We start from the raw sequence: 24,400 nt of genomic DNA on the forward strand, positions 1-24,400 counted from the left end.
TTCCATCTTAATTCTGACCACAAACTTGTGTTTAGTTAGAAGTACATTATATATAAATGGTCCTGGGTATAACTGTAAACTGCATCCTATTGGAGGGCTTGGTGGCAGTGCAGGACTACTCATAGTGGGGTAGCTCCTATAAAATACCACAATGTTGCAACCTCCACATAAGGTATAGGGTACCTCAAAATCCTAGCCCTCCCCCCTGCCCCATCCACTTATGAGTATTCTTTGGTCAAAGAAAGGCTAAAGGATATCACCCTGACAGAAACACACCTTTGTTGAGGCATTAGGCAGTCAGCACCAGAGTTATCTGTTGCTGTCTGGCAGAAGCTATAGCCACTGGGGCACTGAACACCTGGACTTGGTCTGGCCTTTGGATTCTGTCCCAAGGATCAAAATGGGGGGATAGCACGTCTTGGACAGCCTCCACTCCATACTTTTGCCTAGGCATATGCATCTAAAGTCTTGGAGTAATGGTCACAGAACTCTATATGAGTGGATTCATCAGGCACCTGACTGGGTCTCTTATGCATACAACATGATTCAAAGGATTGACAGTTGCCTAGTATTATAATATATAAAATATAAAACCTCACTGAAGAAAAAAAATGGGTTTAAACTGAAGAAAAAATAAGTTTATAAGCTCAAACAAATTTTGCAAAACATCTGAATTCCAAGATTTAGGGATCTGCAAATCCTTGAGCTCTGTAGGTATTATCTATCTACCTCTTCATGCTGGAAATTATCCCAAAACCTATATAAAAATGGGGAAAATAATTCCTTAAAGTAAGTCAACAGAATTTAAGGCCAGAAGAGATTGTTAGATAAATTAGTGTGACCTACTGTATGAATTTATTATATCTGACTAATTACTAACTTGAATTTGACTAAAACATGTCTTCCAGAAACATATTCAGTCTTGATATGAAGACATCAAGGAATGGATAATTTAATACTTCCCTTGTTAACTAGTTCCAGTGATTAATAATCTTCAGTCTTAAAAAGATAATGCTTATGTTTATATACCCAAAAATCTCCAACCTGTTTTTTACAACATTATATTACAAACTAGTGTTTAGTTGTTTGCCTGCTATGACCCCAAGATCCTTTTCAGGGTCATTGCTTTCCATGATATGGTCCCCATTTTCTAGTCATGGCCAAGATTTCTTGTATCTGAATCAGTGGTTCTCATCCTCTTTAGTTTGAAGGCATTCCTCCATAACTTTCTGGAATTTGGAACCACGTTGCTGAGAACCACTGTTTTCCTGCCACAGCTTACCTCTATAGTTCTTAACCGACGTACAACTGCTGCCACCACAGCAGTGATGTAGAACATGCCTTGTAGAACCAGATTGGGAATTGGTTGCAGCAGGAGTGCATGTTCCTACCTGCATTACAGTTATCTAATAAATCCTCCTGCCACAGCCCTCCCCAGTCTGACCCCTCATACTCCTCCCAGAAACAGAGGGCAGTTTCATCTGCCCCATGTTCCTGTGTTCTGGGAAGAGTGTGTGGTGCTGAACCAGTGCCTACTTCCCAATGTAGCTCCACAGGAAGCACGCAGGGCAATTATATCTGACCATGGCAATCCAGTTGAGAATCACAGTTCTAAATTAACAAATTTACATTCATTTGTAAAACATTTTGTTTGAAGGGGTCCAGTTTACCAAATGATCTGCAGTGTATCGTATCTGTATTGTATTATAGTCTTTGTCATTATTTGCTGTTCTCCCATTCACTGTGTCATTTTCAGTGTCACCGACCGTGATTTTACATTTATATCCAGATCAGTGCTGAAAGTCTTGAATGGGCTACCAATAGGCTAAGTACCAATCCCATGAAATAACAGAAACCCACAAGAAACTCCAGTGCAGTGATGATTATCCAGAATGGCCAGTTTGGAGATTTGAGCCAGTTAACAAATGTTCTTAATCAGAATTACATTTAGTACTAAGTCAGACATATAAAAAAGATTTACTAATAATGAACATCAGTAGAAAGAGATTTTTTTCTTTTAGGCCTCTTAGTTTCAAGGTATCTGGGCCTTGAAATTTTAAAATGTTTCTCTTTAACAGACGTTGTCAAAAATCCTTGGTTTCTGATGGACCAGAAATATCTTAATCCCTACTTGTAGCAAGCATATCTTTCTTTTTCCTTTCAAATACAGAACAGAATATTTACTTTAAAACTACTTTTCCTTCTTTATTAATTTTTTATCTGTTATAGCTCTATATAATTGCTACAATTTATATTGTTCCTGATACACTTATGTACCCCAGATGTACACAGGTTTGTACTCCCCTCTCCAATTGAGGGAATTATTGGCGGGGCAGTGTGCTGCAGAGGGACACTACAGCTCAGAGGCCGCCTCCATCCCTTATGGAGTCAGGCTCAGTCAATCAATTACTTAACTATATACAAATGTATTATTACAACAAAACCATTAAAGGGTAAGGACACAAATATATATATATATGTACAAATTTACAAAACAATGAACCCTATACCATACACACACATGCAATTATTATTCAAAAATACAGCTGAACAACAGAACAACCCAGAACAAAGGATACTAATAGAACAACCTTATAACTCTATTAATATACAAACTATTACTTCAGCTTATTCACATAAGCTATAATGCACAGTCTACAAATCTAACCAATAATCCTTAGACTACGTGGGTGCCCTCCAGGGCAGGGGCCCCACTCCCAAGGTATCACTACAGGAAAGGAGGTGGGGGGAAAGGAAAAGGAAATGGAGACCCCAAAGACTCCTAAGCCCCCCCCTCTATCACCCAGGAGCAGCCCACAATGTGCCCCTTCACAACCCTGGGGGTTCCTTCCCTATGGGGACCCTTTCGCCAGGGTAACTTACTACTCCACAGTCCCGGACAGTTGCCTCCCATTCTCCAGGTCAAGCTCTGTTCCCCACCAGGCTTTCCCACCACCCAACTCTGCTGCTGCTGGCCCAGATTAGGGCCGCATGCACTGTTGTGTGTAGTGGGTGCTTTGCCTTGTGCTAGGGTTGGAGGCCTGGGCAGCCTTATGCAGGACTGAGGCTCAGTCCGCGCCTGGAGCCTCTATGCAACATCGTCTGAACCGAGCTGCTGCCACATGCTAGCAGCTGTAGATCTGAGCCACCTCAAGCGGCTCCCAGGGTCTCTCACCCTCCATGCAGCACCTCCTGCACTGAGCTCCTGGCCTCATGTGGAGATTGGGGACCTGAGCCACCCAAATGGCTCCAAAGATCCTTCTCTGTGCATCGGCCTGTGCATCATTTCTCTGGCCTCACTCCAAAGGTTGCAGATCCAAGCCACCTCACACAGCTCACTGGGTCTAAACACCATGCACCGTGCTGTGCACCAAGAGCCTAACTGCTGGAGCTGTCCACAGCTCCCCACCAATAGAAGTCTTCAGGGGCTGTTCTGGGCTACTGCTTCCTCCCTCATGCTGAGCACGTAGCTCCTTTTATACTCTTCAGGGCTCCGCCCCTGAAATCTTCTGGACCTGACAGTGTTGCAGTCTTCAATCAGGTTGGGGGAGCTCTTCTCCCCTCCCCTCAGGAAAGGGGCATGACTTTATTTCTCTTGCCCTCTCCTGATTGGTGGATGGGCTCCAAGAATCAAAAAAGAAGAATCTCAAGCTTGGGACTCAACCCAAGCTCTGAAAGGTAAGCCTGCTACGCTCACATAAATATTGTTGTCATTAGACCTGCTTATTGTCTTTAGCTTCTTTTCTATACCTACTATTGTTTTTACTACTAATTATTTGTCCCTTTTTCAATCGTTGCCTTCACTTTTCTACTGGAATAGATAGGCTTTAAAACAAAATTTTTCTATTTCATTTTTTTGTAACATCATGAGGTTTGACTATATAATAAACTGTTTTCCTAGGAATACCCATTATCATTCACATTTTTGTTCCCAGGTTTTTTTTCTTGGTCAATCTCACTAGTAATTTTCTTCAGCTTAATGAACTTATCTTTTTTTAAAACATCAGTTATGTATAAGCCTATATTCCAATCAGTAATATTGCTGTTTGGGACTGTCCTCTGTTTCCCATTACTGAATCTCTTCAGTAATTTTGTTTTCTTAGCATTAAATTCCTTAATGGTTGATTCATTTTTCCTGACAGTGGGCATGTCTGCATGAGATGCTGACTGCGCAGTAGCTGGAAAACACTGTGCATCACAGCACAGACAGTGCTAATACACCACTGCGTAATATTCTTAGGCTACTGCACAGTAGTGTCACCTAAAAGACATTCACCAACGCTACTGTGCAGTAACTCTAGTTACTGAGCATTTAGTATTTGCCAGTACAAATACTAAATAAATGTGCAGAAACAACTGTGCAGTACCATCTCATGTACACGTGCCCTGTGAAGTTCAAATACATACCTACCTGATGCTAGGTTGATTACCTTTACTGTTAGGAAATCATTGTCTATAATTTTCAAATTAAGTTTTTTTAGAATAACTACTTAAATTTTAGAGTAATTTCTCATTATGATTTACTACTGGTTATAGCCATTTTTCCAGCATACATCTCCCAAATTTAAATTTCCCATAACAATGTAAAGATCCTTTCCATACATTACAAAGAGATAACTTAACTCCCTTGTTCTTTGTTTTGATTTGGTACTTTGCAACAGACCTCCTTCACTTTACCAGTCAATGCATCTATCCACAAAGCCACCCCTAGGGGTGTGTCAGGTATATCAGGCTGTTCAGGGGGTTGGGGGAGGAGGGATGGTGAGTGGCAGGAGCGTGGAGCTAGCAGTGCACGGTGGCAAGCAGGACCTGTACAGCACTGTTCGCAACGCTCTGCAAAGTGCAGGGCCCAGAGCAGTTGCCCCAGTTTGCCCAAAGCCCTCAAGGGACAGCTCTGTCTATCCATATGCTTTCCATATCCTTTCTAGATCCATCTCTAATTAGCAGTAATTCTAAAGATATTTTCTGCTGTTGCCTAATGTTCTACATCATTCTCAAAGCCAAAGCACTGTAGAGCATGTTACCTATAGTAAGCACAAATTGAAACATTTGGAACATCAGATTGCAGTAGTGTTTATTATCGCTGATGTGTGGAAGACCAAAGCTGATCTGTAAAGTACAAAATTTACATTTCATTATGGGGGAGAAAATGAAAAACCTATAAAAGGAGCAAGGGTGTTGGAGCCACAAAAATCAAGCTGCCTTTAACTTCAATGACCTTTTTTTAAAACTATGGAGATGCCATTCTCCCATTTTATCCTAAGCGTACTTTTCACTAGGAGCTCTTGGACACCCAGTATTTTTTTAATTGAGAATATTATGTCTGTTCAGAAAAGGAGGAAGTCATATCGTTGCTTCTCCCTCTGATTTGCTCTCTGGTTTTAGTAGTAATAATGTAGTACTCTTGAGACTTTGGAATCTTAATCTATTTCTGTAAAACAGAGAGGGGCAGATGGCCTGCTGGAATATAATAAAACCTGAAACCAACCCCTGTAGAATAAAACAATGGGAGAGGCTCCAGTTTATAATTGAATGTATTATTTGTTTTAAATGAAGAAGTATCACAAAGAGAATACCCTGACACCAGCACCAAGCATTGAATATAACACTATAAATATGTTGCTAACTAAAATATTATAAAAGTCAGTCATGTTAGGCTGTTACTGGGTAATTTAAGAAACGTCTGTTTTCTGCTAAAGCCTTAAAGATGACAATCATTAGTATAGTCGTAGCATAAGCAAACCATAAGAGAAATTGTCCTGAGTCTGGAAAAATGGCTGTGCTGCTTAATTTCATTCATTGAATCAGCTTTTGAACCAATTAAATAAAAGCTTTTAGTGTTTTTCATAGGGCTAGTCAGCAAATGCTTGCATTTGCAGTTAACTAATTTAATGGCATGCTGCTTTATTATCATCTACTAATGTTGTTTAGCACTGTGATTGTAGACTCAGTTTATATCTTTGCATATTGGTATGCAGTGTGATAAGGGATGAATACTGCAACCTGATTTTACAACTGCATTGTAGATTTTTATTACTTTATTTTGTCTGAATTCAAAATAATCATTTTCCATTTAAAGCCACTACCCAAACGGAGAACAGGAAAATCCAGAAGTTTTAATTCACTCAATGAATTCTTGTGTTGTGGCAAGGGATTTGCCCTACCTAATACACCTACATGCTTGCATGTACACAAACCCGCAGGTTAATCCCTTGGTGAAAGTTGTTGAACAAAGGTATCGGACCTCTGTATTGTCAGCCAATTATTACCATACCATCTGTGTTATTATCAGATTTGGAGTCTGTTGTGAAGTTTGTTCTGTGGTTTGAAAGCATCTGGCTTAAAATATACTTGCATATTCATATGAAACAATATTCTAGTTATATTAATTAAAACAGCATAAACCACTATACAAATATAAAAAGATGAAATATGTTTAAATATCTACGTATTTAATTCATATTAAACTGAGCCCCATACTCCCAACTGACGAAGATGCACAAGCACCACAGTAGCAATATTGACTTTAGTAAGACTACACAATATTTAAAGAAGAATTAAGGCACATAGGCTTTATTTTGGAAATATGTGTTGTTATACATTCAGGGGCTGGACAGGACCCTTAAGGTCCTTTCTAATCCTATGATTCTTTGATTACAAGTCCCATTGTCATCAACTGGACTTCTAGAAGTAAAGAGCAGGTTTATATGTGTTTGCAAAAACGGGGGCCTTTATTATAGTTTTTATTCAATATCATTCAGATTTATATTAAAAGACTCAAACTGCAATCACTTTTAAAAAATCAGTAACTTGAATTAAAATTTCAAACTCAGATCTAAGTGGTGAGTAACAGTTGTTCAGAAGTGAATTATGAAAGAGAAACACCCACTAATTTTAGTAAATGGTCTAAAGATCACCCAGAGATTTAACTGGGGGGGGGGAACCAAAACACCAAAGCTTTCTAGTCCTTCAAAGTATATAATGAACAAATCCAACTACCCTGTACTTTAATACTAGATGGTGGGGCATTTGGGGTTTTTTGGTTATATTTCTCCAATCCTATAGTAAATTCAAAGCTTACATTTGATGTGGGATTAGGATATAGTACATTTTAAATACATTAGCAACTCTGGTTAATTTATAACAAAGATTATAATATAGATATATATCATTATATATTTTTTAATATCCCCTTAGTAAAATCCAAAATTAGAGAGAGATAAAATTAAACATTTAAAATCAAATTTGAAATTCTTTTAGGTAGATTGCACTTCTTATGCATGTTGGTTTAGTTTTAAAAATCCAAATAAGACACAAATGATTCTTACACATATATGTAGAATACATCATATAACTTAATTTATTTTATTTAGTCATTTCCACTCCCCTTTCACTTTCTTTTTTGGCAGTTGGCCCTTTAAATTCAATCTGGAGAAAGCTTCAGCTAAAAGATCTTTTAAAAATATTATTAAATTTAACTCTGGCTTAGCTGATTTACAAATCGTCAAAAACTATAATTTCCTTTCCGTGGGAACATTTTGGCAGTTTACCAAAATAACTACTGCAAAAGAATATTCCAAAGAGCCACCCTACAAACATTCTGAAGAGCTAAATAAGACTGACAGTGGGGAAAAGGGAGTTAAGCAGTGTTCCCAATCATATTTAATCCATCAGGTGCAACTGGTTTGAGGACCATTTACCAATTTTTTTGCAGTAACAGTGACCAGCTAATAAATGCAATGATGGAAAATACCATATTAAAAATCAGATATGTTCTATGTATACATAGGAATGTCACAAGCAAGAGACATGAGTCTAAAATAACAACAGTCCCATCTCTGTCAAAAGCTTGGGAGTTCTTGTAAGTTTAGGGGAGTCCCCAGTGCCCTGTTACAGTCCATTTTTCTGTGGATCCAATGTCCCCCCTGGTCTCCAAGACTCAGATTCTTGACTGTATCCATGATCTTTGTTTGAATCTCCCATCTAAGGCTCATTGCTACTGCTTAGAAATGTCGGGAAAAAATGTGCTGTGATGGTACTGCACCATAACACCGGTTACTGCACAGTCATTTAGTACTTGCTAACAACTGTGCAGTCCATCACTCATGTAGACATGGGCACTGTTCCCACCCAAGTGATTCCTGGGGGCCTTTAGCTTCAATTTTGCTAGCAGAAGAAAATGATTGTACTTTTCACTGCATGTCCTGCAATGCCATTTTTATTGGAAATACCTCTTTTAATGGTTGTTACGCTTCCAGTTCTGGGTTATTTAAGAATAAGTGGTAACAGAAAAAAACATGTTCTTTTTGTAATGTAATAGAATGGACTAATAGAGTTTATTTCTTACTTAGGAAAAAAGAGCATAAGCTCACACTTGGCGACTAAAATGCCCAAAGTATAGCTAAGTAACTGTTTATTCTGTACAGAAATATAACAGATTTTTTTGACCAGCTACTTGAAAAACTAGCACTTACAAGGGTGAACTTACACATTACACTTAGACCATACTAAATCTGTGGAATGTTAAATCTGTAAGTGTTAGAATGTGCTGTGAGGCGTTGTTAATCATTTCTTGCTTGCACAGCTGTCTCGCCACTAGAGGGCTGGTGAGCGTGGTATGACTAGGAACCAGGACACCTTGGCTCTTTACTCTGAGGGGAAGGGTTGAGAGCAGTGCATCCTGAGATGCTGGAATACTGCAAATTACTCATTTTATCTCTGTGGAGCAGAAGTTACCCTAACCTGAGCTAGGTAGCACAATCCAATCCTTGCCTAAAGTGGTTTAACTTTGAGATGCCCAAACAGCACTTAGCACAAGTCAACAAGCTTTAATGTGCAAATGCTCACATTTTAAGTCCCCTTAGTATGGTCTAAGAGTGAAGTGTAACTTCACACTTCCTGATTTAGTTGTGACTGAATATAAGGAATTATGGACCTTGTTTCCATACTGACTTTATGATAAAGTAAAGGTTAATATGATTAAGATAATTAAAAGCTCAAATTTGGCACTCCATTTGAGCCAAAACTTCCCATCACTTCGATGCACATTAATTTTACAGAGTATTAAGATTAGATAATATGTATCTTCTACTAGAAAATTAACAATCTAAAATAAAGCTTCTTACTTGTTAGCATTTTAAACATATTCTTATGTTTCTAAAGGGGCTGTACATGTGCTGTAAAGAACATACAATTTTATTATTGAAATGCAAAAGTTACTCACCACTTTCACTAGTGTGGTAAGGGAGCTATTTATGTCCTAGTCCTCCCTTCACACTAGTCCAGTTGAAGTTGATTGATTGGACCATCATTGGGAATGGCTACATGTTCTTTAATGCACCTTAGATACTGAGCATTTAGTTTAACACTTCCTTAATAAAGTACTAACTAAACATATGGTACCTAGAGTTACTGTGCAGTAGCACCGGCACATGGTTATTTAGTGATGCTTATTGTGCATTAGCTTAATAACACTCTGCAGTAGGCTGTTAGCATGGTTTCTGCTGTGATGCACTACCATGCAGTGTTATTAGGCTAGTGCACAGTAAGTGTCTTGTGTAGGTGAGCAAGGTAAAAAGGGGGATATCCCTGTCCAGTGTATGCAAATCCCTATTCTGAACTGTTGCTGTGATAACATTTTTGCTGGAGTTCTGAACTCTTTAGTTTCTTCCTGGAAATGTTAACCAATCTTACGACTTGCTGTCAGGGAAGGCATCAGTTAAACATAAACAGTCAAACAAACTGATTTTTTAATTTTGTTCCCATTATCAACAGGTCAATCAAGGTGACATGGGGATAGGTTTGGTTCATGCAGAACTCCTCCAATATAACCATAAAATGAGGAATTAGCCACAACTTCACTCTTGCACCAGTATTAAGATTTAGGAAATCTCTTTCCAATTCCAAGATTTCATGGTTCATTCAGTTCCACATAAATTCACAGACGCCTCTTGTATATATTAAGATGCATCTTTGACGTCTTTGAATCCCTAATCTGCTGTCTCTTGTTGGCTATCTTCGCTTACCCTGAAACCAGAACCAACACAGACCAGCAGTCTTTCCTCATCAAAATTACTCCCCTGACTTTTTAACTGATAAACAGATATTTCACTTCTCTGAGGTTCCTAAAGCACTGCATAATCATGTATACTAGTCATAGTATTTGGGTTTTAGAGCTCATATATTATTTAAAAAGAAATTATTTTGTACATACCCAGAATTTTTAAAGACATTCTTTTAATCAAGAAGCCTTTGAATAATTTAATCATTGTGTACTAGTACTTAAGAGATATTGAGCTTTAAATATGTTTATTTTCCAGATAGTGTATATACTTTTAAAAACATCTACTTTTCTGTAAACATCATATATTTAATCTCTGTCCTAAGAAAATCTCTGTTCAATTAAACTGTTTTCGCTTATCAATCTATGGTTAGTTAAGTTTATCAAAAATTTATCTAATGCAGTGTATAATGTTTTACCATTTACTGAGTCAAATTATTATTTGTATTTTGTCAGATTAAATGTGGATCATAAAACACAGGTCTGCTAGTATTTCACACAAAAAACTGTTGATTAAAGTGGAAACAGTTTTGAGCCTAAAGACTTCATTAGGTTACATGGTTAGAGAAAATAATTTAGATCAGAATTTAGATTACCAAATTAATCAAATTAGTTTAAAAAACCTCCACAAAAGCCTATAATGTTAAGTTTGGAAGTGGGCATTTAGTGAACATTAAGTGAGAAAATAACTATAAAGACTATATTTAATATAGCATCTGCTTTAGACATGTCACTGAAATGAGTTGCTCTATGTAATCTTAATTTAATCAAACTAGTTCACTTTTCTTTTTTTTGCAGGGGCAGTTTTTCCTGCCTTGTCAATTACCTTCCACCTCTGGCAGTGAAAAATTTTGAGGCATTTTCAGTTTAAGGTTACATGTGATTGCTATGGGGTGATAATTTTGAAAGGGCATGTAAAGATTTCTCCTGGAGGCTTGAAATTGGCAGTATTTGACTAGAAACTACTTTTTAATGATTCAGTATTTACATAGGATGTGAATAAATTTTACAAAGCAGTACCACTCTTTTAGGCCAGACTTCTTATTTCCTTAAAGAACAAAGAAAAATTATAGGTAAAGGTAGCAGATAATCTGAGTAGTACACAAAGAATGTGTCCACATGAGATGCTTTACTGCGCAGTAACGCAGTTTACTATGTAGTAAGTGTGTGCATCTACATATGCACATGCATACTGTGTAGTAAACCTCACTAATCATGAGTAAATTTGCAACCTGCAAAATCAAGTAGCAAATTAGTTTTGATTACTTACTACACAGTAGCGCTCATGTAGACACCTGACCAAAAGTTAATCTGCTCCCAGTCAGAAAGAGCTGCAGGGGTGGGGTAGCTGCCAGCTTCCTGCCCTGATCCACTGGTGGGGCAGCTAGGGGGAGCCAGGACCAGGAACTCCTTGTGTTGCCCTGTGGGGTCAGGCCAACTCTCAGGATCGTAATATTGCACTGTTAGACAGGTGGGTTTGACACAATTGCAGATATACAAACACACAAATCAGTTAGGTGCATACACACACACACAACACCAACTCAGGCACATACACATGCAAACTAGCCTAGGCACATGCATACCTATCACCAAGTCAAACACTATACACCCCAAGTTAGACCAAAATCAATTGTCCATAGCTGCACACTCAGTACACATACACAGATCACTAATTTGTATATCATGCACACAATGACATATATATATATACACACACACAACTCACCTACACAGATAAGTTTCTAATTTGTATGGTATGGTTTGTATGTGTGTGCTTGGGGTACCTGGGATACTTGGGGGAAGGTTAAGGTAAGAGACAGAGTTAAAGTTGCCAGAACCAGGATTAGAACCAGTGGATTAGAGAGAAGCTGGCTGAGGAACTGAGTTTACTTAAGATCAAGTGGCGCCAGGGTTACTCAAGGTCACGGGTGCAAGGGGGAAAGCCTGGTGGCAAGAAGCAGACAGCCAGAAAAGAGAGAAAGGTGGAAACCTGGGAGCTTGGGGCTGGAAACTGAGGCAGACAGCTAAGATTTGGGGGTGGGGCAGATAAGTGGTGGCAAGGAGGAGACAGCCAGGAAAGAAACCGAGGCAGAAACCTGGGAGCTCAGGGGAAAAGGCAATGGGGATAAGACAATGGCAAGAAACAGAGGGTTTGCAGGCAGCTCAGGACAGGTGTTGGAGGTGGCAGTGAGCCAGAAGCAGGAGAGGGAGAAATGAGACAGAAGTTAGAGGGGTGAGGAGCAGAGACTGGAGCAAGACTAGACTGTAGTAAAGCAAATCCAACTCAGGGGTCCAAATAACAATTTTATTAAACAGACAAGACACTACACAGCCTCATGAAGATATTGGTTCACACACACATGCACACACACAAGCACTCACAATGGCAGCAGGAGAAAGAGACTCAGTGAAAGGGTTGCATTCCAGGTAGGGAAGAGAAACAGAGTCGAAGTCCTTGATTGAAGAGGGGTGGGGGTGATAGCTACTTATCCAGGCTGGAAAGGGGTCTTTGTCCAGTAGGTGTTGTCCAGAGGTGGGGGTCACCAGCAAGGCCTCTGGGTGGATAGGTGGTGTGGCATGGTGCTGGTCCAGATGGAGAGGGCGTCCTAAGGAGCCAGTCTTCACTATCCCTTTTTATGGGGCAGACTACCTCTGATCTCCTATGGGGAGGGCCTGTCCAGGCAATGTCAGTCCTGTTCCAGAGGGTTGCAGGTGTTCTTACTGAGCATGTGCAGCCTTGGCACAATGATGGTTTGCCTCATCTTTTGTTTCTTGAATGCTGAAAGTAGTTCCAAGGACTGGGTCATTGGTCCAGGTATTGGTGTTGATGGTTCGATCATTCAGAGGGAGCTATTTTTAGACCTACTGCCATTGTCTCTCAAGCACCCGCATTCATCCCCTTCATTCAGGAACCAAGATACATAGGACGGATAGGTATGAGTCATAGGTCAGAGGACACAAGATGGAGGCTTGACATTACAAGATGGAAACTTGACATGACTTATGCTAACTTACATACTAAAATAGTAATCACACAATATAAAAGCAGTAAAAAAATCAATACAAAGATAATAATTATCACTTATAAAACAGTGAGTATCTATATCAAAATAGCAGGACACTTATTTGCAAAGAGGGGAGAGAATAATAAAACTTACTACCTAAAATAAAATGTTAAAGCTTATCCTACATCTTAGCTTACTTATACTTATCTGTAGGGAATAGAGAGGGAGAGAAAAAGTGAGAAATGGTTGGGGAAGGGGAGGGAATGCATTTTAAAATTTAAAAAAAAAGAAAAACTGGGGGTTTTGTTACACATGCTGCCAGGACAGGGGGACATTGTCCCTACCTTGGCAGCAGACAGCCTGCCTGGGAGCATTTACTCAGAAGTAGTTTACTAGAGAATAAACTGCTCCCACATCAATGCATGTGTAGAGACACCCAAAGATAATGGGAGATTTCACTGCTATAGAGTAGATCTTAATAGGCTGCCTATATGTGCAAATGCTCTGAGGTAGCTTTACTTTAAAGTAATTTACTCTAGAGTAAACCCACCCTGGGCAGGCATCTACATGTGTGGGGAAGTAGGAACAGATTTGCTGCTCATGCCAGCAGTGTGCTCCCATGTCCTCTGTCCCTGCACTGTTCCTCTGCAGCATCCTGGAGGCTCTAGGCTCCCCTTGGGTGCTAGCCCAGGAGGTGGCAGAGAGCACAGAGCTAGAAGACAGCTGTCTTCTGGCACAGGCTAGAACATTGCTCCCTGCCCCCAGAAGCTGCTTACTGCTGGGGCAGGCTCCACCACTGAAGCCCAGGTGTGGACAATGGCCCCTTGTCCCAGCAGGAGGGAGCTTCCAGCCCCTGCTCCACAATCACAGGACCAGGGACAGGAGATTCTTATCTCCGAGCCCTAGTTCTCGCGGTAGCCACGGTAAGAAATTCTTCTCTCCATATGCCAGCTACATGGTCACAGGGCCAGTGCTGGGAGAATCTCCCAGCCTAGGCCCTATGACTGTAGAGCTAGGACTGGGAGATAAGTATCTTAATATCTAATATCTTAAAACTAAAGATATCTTTTTATCTCCCCGCTGCCTGATAATGATTGTGAAATGGAAATTGGGAGCTCTCTGCTACAGGAAAAGGGGAACATTGTCCCTTCCTGGGATCTGGTGGTGGAGCCCTCCACAGCAGGGAGCTATCTCCAGCCCTCTGCTGCCTGCCTGACCAAGAGCACATTTGCTCCTGGTCAGCCATCTATACATGCGCTACTGTGCAGTAAGTAATCGGGAATAAATTTGTTACTTGTATTTACAGGCAGCAAATTTACTCACGATTAGAGCAAATTACTGCACAGTAAGTGTCTGCATGTGTAGATGTTGATGCTTACCATATAGTAATTAGCTCTAATCTCATGTAAAGTGTCTCATGTAGATGCACCCAGTGAGACCAAAAGAACTGAATTTATGCAATGAGTAATTTTATGAGTTGCTGTATGCAGTGTGAAATAATAATAGTTCTGTATCTGCCCTCTCCCTTATTAGATCTCATTGTTATGTTGGCTGCTTGCTACAGCTATCAATATACGGGTTATTTCTACAGATGGTTTATCAACCATCTAAAACACAGTAATGAAACCTATTCCCAATTGATGTAGTATGTAAATGAGGCTGCAAATGTTATCAATTTGAGCTTTAAACAAATACATACATTTAATTAAATGTTCAATGCTCATTGTTAGTCACAAGAGTAATCTCAATCTTTTTAGTTACATATAAAAATCCCCTATTTATAATTTTGAGCTTTTCATGGAAACCATGAACAAAGAAGTTTCTGAAAACCCTGAGAAAATGGCAGTTCCCACAATTTTGGCATAGAATTGCCAGGGAAAAAAGGACTAAAAATAAAATGCTGGCTTCCCAGTGGGAGCCAGTGGTCCTCGGGGATGCTGCAACCTGGCCTAGCGGCGTGCTGGGGTTGGGGAGGGGAGGGGGAGATGTTGGCAAGAAGGGGAACAACAAAGATAAGAGCAGCCCCGCCATCCCTCACCACCGATTGGCCCAGAAGTCTGCCTTTCTTGCGGCCCCAGCCCTCCCCGCCAGTCAGCAACAAGAGGTGGGGTCAAACCATGGGAACCCCTCTTGGCCAACCAGTGGTGAGGGGCAGGGGCACTGGGACTAATCAGCAGCTGGAGTCCACTGCAAAAAGACTGTGAAAATGGTGCCATGCACTGCAAGTGGCCCACAATATTTTTCTTGTCTCAGAAAAAATTAAGTAGATCCCTAGTTATATTATCAAACTGAGGTACTCTTTACCTTCTTATTTCTTTGAACAACATACTCCCTTCCATTGTGCAAAGAAGCAGAAAAATATGGACAAAGAACCAGAAATGCAAGGAAGATTGATAAATATTAAGACCAGAAGAAATCATTACTGTCATTCAGTACAACGTCTGCATCCCACATCCATAAATCTACTAAGAAAAACACGCAACCTCGAAGTATGGGGAAGAAGCAGGAGGAACTCGCCCTCCTCCTAGCTGTCACCAGCCCTGACATAGTAGGGATCACAGAAACATGGTGGGACTCATCGCATGACTGTGAGTGTCAAGGGCTATAGGCTATACAGGAAGGACAGGATAGGAAGGAAAGGTGGAGGAGTAGCACTCTACATCAAGGAGGAATATACTTCCTCGTTAATTAGCAAGGGGGTAGAGGGGGGGCACTCTGAGGTGCTCTGGGTTAGAGTAAAAGGCAGTCCAGGGGAGAGAGACTTAACGGTGGGAGTCTACTATAGACCTCCCAACCAGGGAGAAGAGCTCGACCAGGAATTCTTAGGTCAGCTCACAGAGGCAGTGAGGGCTAAGGATGTGGTCATCATGGGGGACCTGAACTTCCCAGACATCTGCTGGGAGGAGCAGTCAGCCAAGTCTGATCGCTCACGTCGGTTCTTAGCCAGAGTGCAGGACCTCCATCTAACCCAGGAGGTGCACAGTCCCACCAGGGGAGACGCCTTGTTGGACCTGGTGCTGGCCACGGGTGATGACCTGGTGAGGGGGCTGCGGGTGATGGGCCACCTGGGAGACAGTGATCATCGCTTGCTGGAATTCACCATCCAGCGTAAGGTGGCAAAGGGCTGCAGCAAGGCAACAGCCCTAGACTTTAGGAGGGCTGACTTCAACAAGCTAAGGAGGATCGTTGGGAAAGCGCTGAGGACCCAGAGGGGAAGGGAATCAGATGTCCAAGGTGAGTGGTTGCTCCTTAAGGAGACGATCCTCCATGCCCAAAGGGAGGTAATCCCAACAAGGGTCAAAGGGAGCAGGAGGGCACATAAACCCCCATGGCTCACTAAGAGCATCCGGGAATGTCTCCTTGCTAAAAGGGAGGCATACACCCAATGGAGAGATGGGGTCATCACCAAGAAGGACTATGTTACAGTTGCCCGAGGATGTAGGGGGGCAGTCAGGAGGGCCAAGGCAGAGATGGAGATAGGACTAGCTTCCCGGATTAAGGACAATAAGAAGTCCTTCTTCAAATACATAGGGGGTAAAAAGAGGGTCCCGGGTAATGTGGGGCCCCTGCAGGACACGATGGGCAACTTAGTCATCACGCCAGATGACAAAGCTAACATATTTAACGATTTCTTTGCCTCTGTCTTCCTAAGTAGGGACCAGTTCAGCCACCTCCCTGCTGGGCCCCCCTCGGGCCCCGGGAGAGACACGCCTGGGCCAGGGGTTAGCAAGGAGTTAGTTAGGATACTTCTGGAGAGGCTGGACGTGTTCAAGTCTGCTGGTCCAGACGATCTTCACCCTAGGGTTCTACAGGAACTGGCCGAGGTCATTGCGGGACCCCTGGCGCAGCTCTATGAGCACTCGTGGTGCTCTGGTGAGGTGCCGGAGGACTGGAAGAGGGCCAATGTGGTCCCTATCTTCAAAAAGGGAAAAAAAGAGGACCCGGGAAATTACAGGCCAGTTAGTCTTACCTCAATCCCGGGTAAGCTCTTTGAAAAAATTCTCCTGGCACACATCCAGGAGGGCCTTGCGGGGGAATGCATGCTCAGGGGCAACCAACATGGGTTCATCAGTGGCAGGTCTTGTCAGACCAACCTGGTGGCCTTTTACGATCAGGTCACCAAATCATTAGACGCAGGGGTTGCTGTGGATGTAGTCTTTCTGGACTTCCGGAAGGCTTTCGACACTGTCTCTCACCCTGTCCTCATCAAAAAGCTGGGAGACTGTGGTGTCGATGCCCACACGGTCAAATGGGTCGCCAACTGGTTGGAGGGCCACACCCAGAGGGTGGTAGTGGATGGGTTCTTCTCGACCTGGAAGGACGTGGGCAGTGGGGTTACGCAGGGCTCGGTCCTCGGGCCCGCACTGTTCAACATCTTCATCAGTGACTTGGATGAGGGGGTAGAAAGCACCCTGTTCAAGTTTGCTGATGACACTAAGATGTGGGGGGATGTGGGTGCACTAGAAGGGTGCAATAGGCTACAAGCTGACCTTGACAGGTTGCAACGGTGGGCGGATGAGAATAGGATGGGGTTTAACACTGATAAGTGCAAGGTGTTGCACATGGGGAGGAAGAACCGGCACCACACTTACAGGTTGGGGAACTCCCCTCTTGCCAGCACGGAGATGGAAAAGGATCTTGGAGTCGTCATTGACTCCACGATGAACATGGGCCGGCAGTGTGGGGAGGCAGTCAAGAAGGCCAACCGTACCCTGTCATGCATCCACAGATGCATCTCAAGCAGGTCCAGGGAGGTGATCCTCCCCCTCTATGCGGCACTGGTCAGGCCGCAGCTGGAGTACTGCATCCAGTTCTGGGCGCCACACTTCAAGAGGGACGTGGACGATATGGAAAGAGTTCAGAGGAGGGCCACTCGTATGATCAGGGGTCAGCAGGGCAGGCCTTATGAGGAGAGGTTACGGGACCTGAACCTGTTTAGCCTCCACAAGAGAAGGTTAAGGGGGGACCTTGTGGCCTGCTACAAACTGGTCAGGGGGGATCAGCAGGTATTGGGGGAGTCCCTGTTCCCCCATGCGCTGCCAGGAGTGACCAGGAATAACGGTCGCAAGCTGGCGGAGGGTAAGTTTAGATTAGATATTAGGAGGCGCTACTTCACAGTCAGGGCGGCTAGGGCCTGGAACCAGCTTCCAGGGGAAGTGGTGCAGGCTCCTAGCCTGGGGATTTTTAAAAGGAAGTTAGATGAGCACCTTGCCGGGGTCATCTGACCCCGGTGCTCTTTCCTGCCAAGGCAGGGGGTCGGACTAGATGATCTACCTAGGTCCCTTCCGACTCTAGCTACTATGAAACTATGAAACTATGAAACCTTGATTTAAAGATTTCAAGTCATAGGGAAACCATCATAATGCTGGATGTTCTAAGGGTTGGTTAGTTGGTTATTAAAAATGGATAATTTGCTAATTGTTTGAATTTGGCAAGATTCCACTTCTAAATATGCTTTGTCTGCAAGATTAATGACCTATGGCCAGGTATGCACATGTCAGATGGAGAATATGGTAAGAGTTACCCTCTTATGGCCATGCAGGAATGGAAGAAAGGGATATGCCCAAGGTTGTAAGATAGAGAGCTCCACAACAATCTTTACCATTCTTAAAACTAAAGATAGTTGAGTTTTCAGCTGTCAGAAGCATTAGGCTACCCACAGACACTACCAAAAAAGAGCACATGTGGAAAATGTTCAACTAGGATTTCCCATTCCTTGAAAAAGTGTAGCTTGTCAAGTGAATAAATTCACTGTGAAAGTTAACAAAAGTATTTTAAAATAGTTATGTTAGAGAGGAGGAAAGGACAAAATATCCTGCTGATCTCTAGGAATTTAGAAAAAATATTTAGGCTTTTTACAAAAAAAGGGTAAACATATACACACGTCACCACTTTTGTTATGCTGCAATTTTGTTTCTGCATTTATGAAAACATGGTTAAAGCACTGTTTTTAAAACTAGCTTCCAATTGTAAGTCTCTTCATCATTTGGGTTGCAGTAACCAAAGATACTGCATACAAGTGGGTGAGAGTGATTTCTGAAGGATGTGATGATGGTTTTGAATATATTATATAGTTGATTCAATGTGTACTGATGAACCCATTCATTATACAGTCCTTTTATTTTAAACAAATGTCTGAAATCAGATGAGAATCTACTTGTAAGAGACACAGAAAGGGCTTAGTTCCATATTGAAACAACAGGGTTGTTTGAGATGAGCTGTTTTCCTTTAATCTTTTCACCCAACAGGCCCAGCCAGTCTTGGCAGCTGTCTTTTCAGATGCTAGTGAAACCAGACAGATAACTGAATATGGCAACCCTGCTTATTCAGTTCTGCTTACCTTAGAAAGGAAGCCAAGCAAGAACAGCAATAAAAAAAACCCAAAAAACAAACCCAAAACCTAAACCAAAAATATCTCTGAGCTCCCCCTCAACCCTCTAAATGTCTTAGTTCTTGGTTTGGGGATGAGTTTAGCATTTCCAATGCAGTATAATAATTATAACAATAAAAACCAAAACTGCAGATGGTTCAATAAAGTTAATGACATGGGTAAATCATGTGTAGTGCCAAAACCCACCTTGGGATATGCGCAGATGTTCATTGTACCCAGTGTGCAATCTTACGGCTTTATAAATCTATATATGTAGAAAGAGAGAGAGAGGAATTGAAAAGAGATTGAAATATTTTTCAAAATGACAATTTTTTCTTACAGATATTCAAGTACTCTCTTTTTCTCTGCTCTTCTGCACTTCAATATTAATTCTGGAATTATCAATAATGTATAAGTGACATGTAGGCTAGGCATTATATTTCCTTATTCAGACTTACCTGTATTTTTTTAGTTAGTCAAGTCTAGCAGTGGCCTGATTCAGCCTTCTTTATTCAGCCAAACCCTCACTGAATTGTGGGAGTGTCCTCTGAGTTAAGAGTTCAAAATGAACTATGCGATGAAACAGAGTCATCCTTGTTGATTCTTAAAATACTGTGGGGAGTATTCAGTATTTCAAATTAAGATTGGCTAGTGTCTTATACAGAAACAATATAATTTCTTGGGTCTTTTTTCTGCAGCCAAACTACAGTAATACTTGACTAATAGTTTTTTTAATGTACAAACAGCCTTTCCACACTTTTTGAGATATGTCACCAGTATGTCAGACAGGTGGTCACATGGCCCCTTTCTCAAATTAGGATCAAATTGTCTTAAAGAGTATCCTATGTTTAAAAACACATTTAGAGCTTTTTTTGTATGGAAAGAATACAAATTCATACTAATTCATTAGTTGCACTATATAAACAATATTTAATTTGTTATCACTGCGTAAATATTGTAATATTTTCTCTTCCTTTTCTTACAGGCCATTGCCATAGTTATGGATATTTTTACAGATGTGGATATATTTAGAGAAATTGTTGAGGCATCTACCAGAGGAATTGCTGTATATCTTCTTCTTGATGAGTCCAAGTTCAGTCACTTTCTTAAAATGACAGAAAAACAGGGTTGTCAAGTCCAGAGGCTCAGGGTAAGGCTTCATATTTTACAACAAAACGCATATTTACTGCATAGTTTTTGTAACTCAGTGAAATGATGTTATTATTTTAGGGGTATAAAAAACCCTTTAATAGTGCTCTTTTATTGAATATGTAATTTAATTTATGAGCAATACCAGATGGCAGTGTGGCAGCGTCTACATAAGTGGAGGAATGCACAGTTGTTACTACACAGAACTGGGAATATTGCGTTGTACCATCGCCATACGTTTTTTTCCTGACACTACTGCACATTAGCTTGTTGCTTCTGCACAGTAGTGTCTCATGTAGACATGCCTATTGTGTTAGAAGAATCCTGTATACTATTTTTGTGAATTTCAAAACATTTTTTTCTTTTTCTTGCCTTGGCAAAAATTCAGTCAAAATACATATTTTTGAGTGTTCTTATTTTACATATATATATTTTGAGTCTTGCAGGATATGAGGACTTAAAATGAATGTTTGGAAAACCAAAATATGTTATTGTTCAAAAATACAGATTCAAGACTTTTTAAAAAAATTACAATTCACTGAGAAGACGTGGGACTTTATTTTCTAGTGTCTTCCTGAAAATGTGTATTAACGACTGATATTTAACTTAATAACTATTTCCCATAATTAGTTAGATGAGTGAAATGGTCTCTTTCCAGTTAGATTATGAAGAGAGAATTAAAGTCCACATATTCCAGAAGTCAGATTATATGCCCTTAATATATCACTGGGAACACAGTCCAATCCAATGCGCTTTTTGGCCTGATAAAAATACATTTGATGTACTTATAAGTCTGTCATACCAAGGACAATGCTAAAAAATATTGGAGCTGTTCCAAGAAAGCTTTCAGCATTTTATTTGTGATTCTGTACAATTTACTTTAGTGTAGGCTCATTTACAATTACTTATTTCTGTAACTATTGGTTAATGTATGCATCTGGCAAAAATGTTGCAAAGGGTCTTAGCATTCCCCAAATTATTCAGTGTTACTGCTTGACAAGAGCCCAGTCCTAAAATGAGATGTATGATATGATGTCCACATGGGTTGCCTAAGGTTTCCTTTAAAATTTCAGGTAGACTTCTATTATGTAGCAATTTCTGTTATATATTGAAGGGAAATATTAGCTTATGTATTCTTTGACGTAATGCCATACTACTTACTTATGTTTAGGAATGTGTGATACTGCCCTCTAGTGGCTAGCTAACAGAGAGCTAAGGGATGTGCTTAAGAATAGCAATGGCTAACATATCACGCACATATTTTGGTAATCTGGCATTTTTCTAAACCCTAATAGTGATTGACATGAAATAGTGTTTTCCAGTAGAAATATACATGGAGATTTTCACTACTAGAAACAAAAATGATGTGCACATTTACAACTGTTACAAGATTACTTACAATGTCATCACATAATAAAAAATAAGTGCCAACATTTTAAGAGGACTTTTGGAACCATGATATCACATATCTTGGGTATAATTCTGAGAAATAAATATCTATAATAATTTCATAAGCTCCAGTTTCTGTAGGAAATATCTCAATTTACAAGAGATAAAAAACATTAAAAGGGACTGTCATCAACCAAATGCTAGTGCTTGAATCTAAACAGTGTCTAAAAATTATAGCTAAACCAATTAGGGACATTTAGAAAGGTGAAGGTTCATTTATGAGGAAAATGTTTTAAAACATGTGTAGCATGTGATTAGCTTTAAAAACCCTTTTCATATGAAAGAACTTTTATCTTGAAAACATTCATTTGGATCAAAAAAATGTCTGCAGGCTCATACAAAGGCATACTGAAAGCTTCACTAGATGCTTCTGTAACAGAAAATAAAGTTTTAGAAGTGGCTACAGGTATAGATGAATTAATCCAAGGTTGCTTTGTATATCATCATGAAAGCAGGATGTAGCACAAAGGTGTAAGTCTCTACTTTCAGACTGAGGACATTGCTCTTTGAGCATCAAAACTTTCCTTAATTTATGACTTAGCAAACTTCAGCTATATCTTTTTATTTGTATTTTCCTTATTCTTACTCTAATTTGGGTTTTGTTTCAGTTGTTTTGTTATGGTTGTTTTAGTAGGGTTTAGGCTTGTTTTTCTATTTTTTTGGTTTTATAGACCTCAAAATCACTTGCATGGTGGCTAAAAAAATGAATATATTTAAATCAAAGAAGATTACTGCAGATTAGCATGGATTAAAGGGATGTTCTGTTTAGAAAGTATCTTGGCTGGGCCTGTGTAGTAACATCACTTTTTATACAAGGCAATTTAACAGCATTGGGTATCGTGTGTGTATTCACTAAAAGGATAATAGACTCCAAAGGTACATGCAGATGTTACATTTAGATCAGTTTAAGAAGAGTTAGGTTGACCAAAATGCCTATGTGTGTAAACACCTGGAGGTTTTACATGAGGGCAAAAATATCCAGCCCAATCTAAGTTAGTGAACTCAGATGAACTAACTTAGATTGGAAATGGGTTAACCCAGGTGTTCCCACACTGTGGTATGCATACCCCTGGGGATACACAAGACATCTCTGGGGGTACCTGGGAGAAATTATATAATTGGCAGATTTAATTTTCCTTATAATAATTGGCATTTAAGGAGTTAAAATATATAACATATGCAGGTAGAGGTAAGTGGGCAGCTGGCAGATCTGGAAGTGGGTACATAATAAACAAAAGTTTGGGAACCTCTGGGTTAGCCCAATGTGTTGAATATATTCAGAGCATAGCCCTAGGGCTGGGAAATCCCACTCACCCCAGCCCCAGAGTGCTCTTTCTCTGTCCTGAATCTGACTGGACTAATTTTAGCCCCCTGATGTCCCCACCTCAGGATGGACAAATTGCTCTGCATTCCTGCTAACCCTCCCCCCGCCCCGCCTCCCCCGCTGATCTACCAATCCCCCTGTAGACCCACTAGCCCCCACAATCCTGCCTCATCCACCTCCCATCATAAGTTACTAACAATAGGTTCCCAGCGTGGCTTTGGGAACTGGCAAAGATTTGCACATGCCACTTCCATTCTGACATCTCATGGTTTAAAGCAAGGCTGGGTTTGCAGCTTGGGTGCAGCAAACATCTGTACATGCCCCAAAAGTCTACTTAAAAGAAACAAAACGTATGATTAAGAATAACGTAACAATAAACAAATATCCGTGGACATTTACCTTTCTTGGCTATATACTATATTGTTATATTTACTGTATTTTTAGTTTTGTTTACTACAAAATTCCACTATTTACCATTCTGTATATCCCAGCAACTCCACTTAACACTCTTGGTGGAGTGAGGCCCTGTTCCACCTTATGCTGAAAGCGGCACAAATGTTAGTCAGCTTAGTGTTATTTGGTTTAGTGGAGCAGTGACACATTAAGGCAAAAAAACATCTCTGACTGTCCTTCACCTGAACAGCTATGACTTAACCACTGGAGGCTTTGTGAGCAGGAACAGGACTAGAAGCCTACATATTTGCATTTGTATCTCTAACAGCAAGTCTGCATGTAGTTTGTTGGAAGGGGGTGGTGCGGGGGCAGGATGAGTTCTGGAGAAAATAAAGGTTAGGCCCCTCGGGGCTCAGGTGGTGCCCAGCTGGCTAGCAGCCTAGATAAGGGTGGCTCCAGAGAAAATTAGATCAGGCCCCTCAGAGCTCAGGTGGCATGGGGGAATGGACCCCACAGAAACAGAGGACTGGGCCTGAGCTCTGAGGGACCTGATCCTCTTTTCCTTTGGAGCTTACTCCCCCCCAACAGCCACCAGTGGGAGCAGCGAGCTGGTTCAGGGGTACATTATGTTTTACCATTGCCTAATT

General features: G+C 40.8%; 1 protein-coding gene across 2 annotated transcripts in view; it reads left to right on the forward strand.

Annotated features, from left to right (window-relative positions):
* SACK1B (scaffolding CK1 anchoring protein B) overlaps positions 1-24,400 on the forward strand; it is a 100,589-nt gene that overhangs the window by 59,217 nt on the left and 16,972 nt on the right. For both annotated transcript variants that reach the window (XM_090034014.1, XM_090034004.1), the window contains exon 3: positions 20,424-20,588. In XM_090034014.1, the coding sequence (XP_089890140.1) occupies positions 20,424-20,588 (165 nt within the window). The remainder of the gene's footprint in view (positions 1-20,423; positions 20,589-24,400) is intronic.

Source organism: Crocodylus siamensis, chromosome 1, assembly GCF_052110815.1.
Source record: "Crocodylus siamensis isolate JL-2025a chromosome 1, ASM5211081v1, whole genome shotgun sequence".
Classification (NCBI taxonomy): Eukaryota; Metazoa; Chordata; order Crocodylia; family Crocodylidae; genus Crocodylus; species Crocodylus siamensis.